This window comes from Apaloderma vittatum, unplaced genomic scaffold (genome assembly GCF_000703405.1).
Source record: "Apaloderma vittatum isolate BGI_N311 unplaced genomic scaffold, ASM70340v1 scaffold21005, whole genome shotgun sequence".
Taxonomy (NCBI): domain Eukaryota; kingdom Metazoa; phylum Chordata; class Aves; order Trogoniformes; family Trogonidae; genus Apaloderma; species Apaloderma vittatum.
In genome coordinates, this window is record NW_009719089.1 from 1 (window position 1) to 8510 (window position 8510).

The 8510-nt window shown below is 43.8% G+C and overlaps 1 protein-coding gene across 1 annotated transcript; it reads left to right on the forward strand.

The window, feature by feature from the left end:
* Window positions 1–3015: 3015 nt before the first annotated feature.
* Window positions 3016–8173, forward strand: LOC104274783 (bcl-2-related ovarian killer protein; the record flags this gene model as incomplete). The annotated part of the gene is made up of 2 exons (XM_009870513.1): window positions 3016–3179; window positions 8048–8173. Coding segments are annotated over 2 exons (290 nt in total), but the record flags the coding sequence as incomplete, so codon positions are not given.
* Window positions 8174–8510: the final 337 nt, after the last annotated feature.

Here is an 8510-nt window from a genome sequence, read left to right on the forward strand (position 1 = left end):
TATAAACATAAACATAAATATAAATATAAATTTATGTGCACTGCCTGCTGTCTTGGGTAAGGAGCCCAGCCAGCTGTCTCCATCTTCAGCCTCCAGCAGTGGCAACAGGAGTTTCCAAGCAGAGAAATCAGATGGGGGTTTCCTTTTCTACCAGCCCTGTGGCCCAGCTCTGCCAGTAACAGAAAAGGCAGGCTGAAAAGATTGGTTTGATCCTTAATTGGAAGTGTCCGCTGAGCCCTTCACATCCATCACCATGACAAGCATCAGACAACAGCTTGTCCTCTTTCTGCTGTCCCTCTGGAAAGGAGCATGGCTCTGTCTGTGTGCTAGGGAAGCGTTCACCTCGTGCAAGTCCTGAAGCCAGCACACCTACGTAGCAATGTTGGCAGGGAAACCACAACTGAAAGGCTTTCTCTCTGCCCTCCCCAAGAGGAGACCCCTGAACTGACATATTTGTAAAGCAAACTGCTTTCCTGTGTGTTAGGGAAATCATGGTGCTATTGAGCCTTTATATTTCATAGGTTGTGGATATACTGTTCTTCTGTTGGAAACATAAACTTGGATTTAAAACAAAATTAGTCAATACTGCTGCTGTCTTTACTAGGGTGGCGTCAGCCCCCTATCAGTCTTAGTTACTGCCATGTAAATATCTGAAAGTTCATGGGCTTGCTTCAGATACTTAAGAAAGAACACTGTCACTAAAAGCTTGGGAAGGAGCCAACGAACTCTTCCCTGGAATTTTGAGTAACTTTGGTTCAAGTCAAGATGCAAAGAGCCATATTTTTGCAGGGTTGGAGAACTGTAAAAACTAACTTACATTAAAGTTGAGTATAAGCCAGCTGAGGCTCTGGTCCAGGAGATTGTGGTCAGCAACTGGTAACTCCTTAAAGCTTCTTTCATTGGGTGAAGGTGTATTGACCTGCAACAGGACAGCCTCCTTCTTGACTGGAGTAGCCCTCTTTCTAGTATTTTCTCATGTGGCTTCATAGCCTCTTCCTCACTCATTTTTATGGCTGTCATGGTGACACGCAATGTGAGAAAGACAGATAGTGTGACTATCACATAGACAGTGAACTTCCTGAGTGACAGCTCTGGAGAAGGGGCACTGCAAGGCCTACTTAGAAAATAAAATCAGAATAACAGACAATTTAGTCATACTAATAACTTCCTCTGATCATGGAGATAGTGCTGGTGAAGGACAGAGTATCACAGGAAACTGAGCTACTGCTTTTACTGTTGCTACAGAGCCTCACAAAAGGATCATCTGTAGATTTTGATCTTACATCAATCATGAGTAAAAAATGGCTTTTTGGAACACTGAATGGGTTGTCTTCAGTCTAACAAGCCATTTCTGTGGCTGATGTTTGAACAGGTTCTCTAAATCTTACTACTTTTTCATTTAAATATATAAATAAAAAACCCAATTCATAAATGTGTTAGTGCCAGTGTCCCTTTTGAGGCACTGAGCAGAAGGGTTGTGGAAATGCTCTGAAACCTGCACGTATTGTGAAAGAATATGGGGAGTTCTACTGCAGTGTGAACAGGTATGAGGGGTCTGGAGCTCCATCCCAAAGATGTGGATCAGGGTGCCTGGGGATCTGGGAGTGTGATGAAGGAAAGAGGGAGAATTTTCACTTCGTTTAAATTGTATTTAGGAGTTTGCTTTCTTAGATGATTGCTAAGCACATTCAGTTTTCTGATTATGTGTTTAACCCATTCTGGTCCTTAGATCTAATGACTGGACTAATCTTTCCTTCCTCTCCCCTGTTTTCTTTCTTGTTGCAACCCAGCAAGAACAGTTTTGTGTGGATTTTAAATACCAAAACTTCACCTGGCTTCTGACTACATTTGAGAGAGACTTTGGACAGATTCCATAGAGATCTAACACTGTAAAATACTTAACAGTATGCTTGTCAAATACTACTATTCCAGATAATAAAGTAAGGGAGGAATTCAACTTCCTACAAGATCCAAAGGAAATTCATGTGCCACAGCCACTATCTGCTGTGGTAGTGCTTCTGCATGGGTGCTTAAGGGTTGCATTTCCTATGATTCTGTGATTTCCAGGCCACTGGTCCTGAGACACTGCTGGTGGCAATGTTTAAGCATGGAGGATTTGTGCTTAATTGTGTTGGCAAAGTGTAGGGGAGACCCAAGGAGGTTGGCTGATACCCAGAACTGAGCTCGAGTGCTTATCGCTAACACTAACAGGAAGATGACTCCTCTGGGACGACTTTCACAGAGCATTTGGTGTTGGCAGGTCAGCCTAGCAGGAAGGCTGTTTTCTGGGTGATTAGATAACTGAGTGACAGTCCATCCCTGTACTGCCTTCAGTGGAATAGGATGTGCGATGTTAAGTGTTGAAGGTGGGTGGCAAAGCTCTTGAAGTTACCTGGTTTTCATGTGGAAACTGTAGTGTACTCCTTACATCAAGGAGGATGCCAACTCTCTTGGCCCTGTAGGTTTGTCTCCTTTTTTTGCTCTCAAGTCATGGTAGAACTGACTGAAGATGCTTATGTGTGCTTTGTGTGTCGCATTGGAACAGTCTCTGCTGATCTAGAAAATACAGGAACACTTTGTCTTAAGAGTTGTGCTGGTGACTAAAATGCCAGGTTGTTCAAAGTCTTCAAATTCAATCACATCTGGTGCTGCATGTGCATGGCTGAGAGTTAATGGCAGTATCAATTATGGTGATGCACGTCTTCCCTATTTTGATGACGCCTTTGGGCTGGCTGCCTTCTCCAAAGCTGTGCACCCAGTGCTGAGAGGGTGTCAAAGCATGCCCAGGTCAGATCACTTAATTCTGCTTCTCCAGGAGAGTTTTCCCCAGTGCTGGTCCCCTAGTATTTCTTTTCCCCTATGGTGGAGAACAAGCAGAACTGTGGCTGCACTTGAACTGACAGCTGCATACATGCAGCATGGGCACATGTAACAAAGGAGAGCTGTTTCCTTAGATTATTCAAGACTGAGCTGAGTGCGTGTGTGTAAATCTAACTGACTTTTCTTTCTTCATAGGCATAACATGGGGCAAGGTGGTGTCTCTCTATGCTGTGGCAGCTGGGCTGGCAGTGGACTGTGTGCGGCACGCACAGCCAGCCATGGTTCACACCATTGTAGACTGCCTGGGAGAGTTTGTCCGCAAGACGCTGGTGCCATGGCTGAAAAGGAGAGGAGGCTGGGTAAGAGATGCTATCTAATCAAGCTTGTTTCCACATATGCAGTCCAGAAAGTATCCCAGGTTATGAAAGCGAGAGTGCCTCCACTACAGTTTTATGCAGAAAAACATTGAATGAAATTCTCTTCCACAGCCCTGTGGCCACCACTGTCCTACTGACACCTGTGCTATGCTCTGTTATTGTCTTGTGGGCCCATCCTCGACAACATCAGCTATTCTGGTCCTCAGCTTTCTGTGTAGCTTTGTCAGACTAATTCAGTCTTGACCAGCCAGGACCTCTTCTGTTCCTGACATTAACATCTCTGGAGCTGTCAGATAGATGTAGCAGGAGACTGTAAATAGGGGTCATTCTCTTGGGCAGTTGTTTTCTATAACCTGAAAAAAAATCGAGCCTGCCAACTTAATTCCCCTTTCACCTGCCTCAGAGTTCCCCAAGTCAAAGCTCAGTATATTAATGTGACTTGCCATCATAAGAAATTTTAGAGGGATATTAAAACCTAGTAGTTTGTGCTGTTTCCTGACCTGACCCTGATGATGCTCCATGAATAACTTCTGATGTAGCACACTTATTCTTTGAAGGGCACTTGTAACACCCATCAACAGTGAGAGCGTTCATGGCTGTTGCTTGCCTGTTCTGAGACTGTGGGTAAGGCATGGTGCTGCTCTGCGTTGGAGTGTGGCTCCAGATCATATGTTTTTAAGCGTCTGATTTCTTTGGTTGTCTCTGTACCTAAAGGGGAATGCAATGCTCCTGTGGAGGATGATTCAGAGTAAGAGCTTTACCTTGGTGCCATTGAATAGCCAGACATCTTTCTAGTTACCTCCCCAGGAGACTGAGATGACTGGTTGGCTATGTTAGCAGTTGGCAGCTGGGTGATGTACATACGTACCTGTGTCTCTGTGCTTTTCTTCCAGGTATATAGACACTTCTTGGAGTGATACAGCCAAAAGCACTTCATGCACTGGCTGGCAGATGCTGCCTAGAGCTGAATATTACCATATGACACTACTGAGCTCATGGAACATCTTGTTCCCAAGGCATGTACTCTTTACAGACTGAACCACAGTGGCAAATTCCCTCCTTTCCAGGAGGTGATATTTAGTCCTGAGTGGATTGGAAATATTTGGGCTCCCCACTCTGCACAGACCAAGAGGGAGAGGGATGTCTTTTTCCAAAATGAGCATTGCTCCTCTGTGCTGAGACTTCCCAAGCATGGCTGTAGTTGATTCAGTCACCTAGATACTACAGGAGTGAAAACACCTTTTTGATGAAAGGAAGCTGCAGAAGCAGCGTTGTTCTGATTTTGGATCCCTTGCATTTACTTACTGTTACTGCCACCTTAAATTATTCCTGCCCTCTCTAAAACTATGTGACATTGAGGCCAACTGAGTCAGGGAACTGTTTAATTGGACTGAAAAGTAACCTTTGATTTGAATACCCTCATCTGTTTTATTTTGCATCTGTACAAATAATTGTTCCAAGGTAGGTGAAGAGGAAAATGTCTGATAAAGTAGGCTGTGTAATCCATGCCCCAGTATCTTTTGAGGCTTACTTTAACTGGGTACCTGTAGAGCTAGATCTAGTTTAAGTGTTCTATGAAACAATTTTTCATTTGGCAAAAATCAAGTTTCGGTAAAATTGAAATGTTGCATAGGAACACGTCTCCTCCTAGTTTCTAACTTTTTTTTTTCTTTGTTATGGTAAAACATGCATGTTCTCATAAGTTAGCATCTTGTTTTAATTTTTGTATTACTTTAATGGAATTCAAAACAGGGTGTTTTGATAATGCCAAATGGATATTTTTGGAAAGTTTGTTGCATAGCAAACAAGTTGCGAACCCACACCAGAACTGGTTCTTTGCAGCTGAGGAGATAAGCCCCGTCCACTGCTAGCTCCTTCTGCCGATCCTTTGGTTGTCCAGCACATTTCTGCTGGAGTTGCTGTGAACCTACGCTGCTGTCTGTTAGGATCTGGCTCTAAGAAAAGGAAGCCAATCTCACCTCCCCGATCAAACATAACTGTAAAAGCTGCTGGATTGTGCCAATTACAACCTGTCTCCAGTATCCTTATCAGCAATTTTGGGCAGCAACAAGGAGGTATTTTCCATCTAGAAAAGAGTGGTTCCTTCAGTCTGGGAAAAGGCTGCTAATCCTCTTGCCATCTTGTGCTATATTTCCCTGAATGTTCTTCCTCTTGATTTGGGCACTGCAGTGTGAAATCTCCCAGCCTTGTTCACAAATGGGCCAGACAACTCAGCTCTGTACTGGGGACTCTCTCATGTGCTGCCTGACCTAGACGGTTGTTAGCTTGTCTTGGCATGGAGTCCTTGTTTCTCCTCTGCACATGGCTCCCATCTATTATGCGAAGGCTCAGGTTGAGGCTACCAAGAGGAACCACCGTGTTCTTACCTGTTTTAGAAAAGACACCATGGAGACATTGTAAAGACGTTTGAAAGTCTCCACTCAGCTGTAGGTTCCCATACTGCTTCCATAGGGTGGAGAAAGACCCAACCTGCCAAATTTCAAACTAAAACAAATCTCAGAGTGTTAAACGCTTTGAGGCATCATCTTTCACTGGAGAGAGTTCGCAGCCTCAATAATGGCTTTACAGTAGAACTGAAAGATTTTTATTTATTATTTTTAGCAGCCTTTACGTACATTCTCTACAGAGAAAACCATACAGCTTGGACTTGTCTGAATGATTAACAGGCGAAGATCAAACTGCCATTGCAGCAGCTTATCAGTGCCTCACAAGACTGAAAGACCCATTTTATTAAGTAGCTTTTAAACGTTCAATTCCAGTGCTTCTGACTGGAGCTCATCTTGACTAGCAGCAGTGAGGTCATTTCCTTTCATAGAACATATCACAGCTTTAAAGAGTTCATACTTTCTCATCTGGAAGTTAACCCTCTGCAGCTATAATCCAGCATCCATATTTGGGCCTTGTGCTCATTCACATGAGGTCCTAAAGCCCTCCAGAACTTAGGTTTCTAATTGATCACTTACCCTAACATCTGAACACATGTTGAGACAGATGCCTTCCTGTCATGACTTTTTTTTACTAATGAGACATCTCGACACAACTGTGTCTTTTAGAGACCAGCACAATGTCATATATAATTGGGCAGGCTGAGTCAGTTTAGGCTTTTTTCAAACGCAGATAGGGTGAGTTTTCTAAGTCTTCACTGAAAGCATTTAGGCAGATCCATTTTACAGATACAGTACCTATAACCACATGTACTACATTGCAGCATCTTCTGTTATGTACTGTCTTGGCTGCTTGCTACAGTTTGCTTGTGCTTTTGTAGCTATAGGCAGCAGTATTTCTACACTTTGATTTTCAGCCTCAGGAACATCCTGTGTGCTGATTCAGCTTCCTCCTGTCATCCTGTTTCTTCCCATCCTCGTGCCTGTATTTGTCCCTCCTGCAATCTCTATTTGTCAGTTATTCATGGTTTCAACATCTCCTAATGCTCTCTGGAGAACAGCAGCACAGGATTGATTCAGTATGCCAGCCTTTCAGACTTCCTTGTGAGGGAGGAACTGCTGGAAATGCATGAGAGGCTGTTGAGTTGCTGTCCTTTGGTCTGTAGATGACGTTGGAGTCTTAGTGTGGCTGTACTCACTAACTGGACACAGGGCCTTCTCCCTTCAGTTCCCCTTTTGTTTTCTTCTAATTACTACAAAGGTTAGGTGAGACTCACCCATGTCTTCAGCACTGGCAGAAATATTAGAAAAGGTTACTGGAGTATTCAGCGGCTCTCTTGTCCAATTTTACAGGAGGAACATCTCAGGGTTGAGAGTCTGACTTTCCTCTGCTTGATCAATGAGAGACTCGTGTCAGAAGGTGAACCTGGAAGACTGCTGTGATAAGTTTGTAAAGAAAAAGCTTTTGGGGATGATGCATATTGACCTGGGCATAATGACTCTATTCTTGCTTACATTTGTCACCGAGAAGCCATTTCTGAAAACCATGTCAAGTTGATGTGCTAATGGTACACCCTGTTACAGAACTACAGTCCATATCTCCTTGTGCTAGGCTGAAATTCAGCCACAAACTCAATTATATTGCTGGAAGAACTTCCATTTGTTTTCCCGACCAGAAGATGCAATTTTCTGTCTACCTCTGTCCTGTTCACTTTACCCTCCAGATATTTTCCGCCTTCTCCCAATGCCAGCTCAGAGCCTGTCTTCATGTGTTTGCTGGATTGTTGTTATTTTTTTATTAATTGTACACCAGCTTCTAGTCTTGTTAACACTTGAAACCAGCTGCCCAAGAGATCTTTAAATCTGGTCCACACATCTAGGAGGCATCTCTGCCAGCATATATATTTTCACAAACAAAGACTGCATTGCTTTAGGTTTAATTTGGGGGTTGGCTTGCTTGAATGATTTCCAAATAAAACATTAAGGCAAGAGAACAAGTGTGAGCAACTTGAACTGATATTAAACAGGGCGACCTCTGGGAAGCATCTTTCTTTACAGAAAAGGATGAGAATGTTGATATTGCCAAGGCTTCTTAGCTCTTTTGAAAAGGGGAGGAAAATTTCTTTTCTTTGCTATTCGAAATGGAAAATGTTTGACAACTTTCCTGTAGCATCTTTTTCCCTGGGGTGGCTGAAAAGCGAGATGATACACCTTGCTGATACAGGGTGAAGAAAGTCTATTTCACAAAACTCTTGAGCCTGATTTATTAACTTGCATTGTGTGGAAGTGTCAGAGCCAGCATTTGTGGCTGTTGATGTCGTAGCAAAGTGGTGCGTCAGCAGAGGTGGTGCGGTGCCATGGGCTGTGGGGCTGGGACAGTCTACGGTGGTGTCCTGTGTGGTTCAGGGCATCTCTCTCTGATGATCTTTGTTCCTTCCTCATTAGGCAGACATCACAAAATGCGTGGTGAATACTGACCCCAGCCTTCGCTCCCACTGGTTCGTGGCTGCTGTTTGCAGCTTTGGTCATTTCCTCAAGTCTGTCTTCTTCGTCCTGCTGCCTGAGAGATGAATCCAAGTTGCCAAGTGCACGCCCTTTACCCCAGCTCTTTCCCCACTCCAGAAGCAGTAGTAATGACAACCTCTGAAGAGGAGGAAGAGAAGAACTGGACAAACAAAATTGTTGTTCCTCTCTCCATTCAGCTGGGAGCATGTAAGCATGTAATCAACCACAGTTTCATTTTTTGCAACTACAGGAGTGCCTCTCACCATTAATACTTTCAAGAGTCTCGTTTCCCTGGGTGACTTGTGTGTGTGGGCTGGACATTGCAAGTTCCTGGGCATGCTGACTGCAGCTGTGTGAAGGATGGATTGTCAGATGTCTGTTTCTTATGGCTGCATTGCATGCT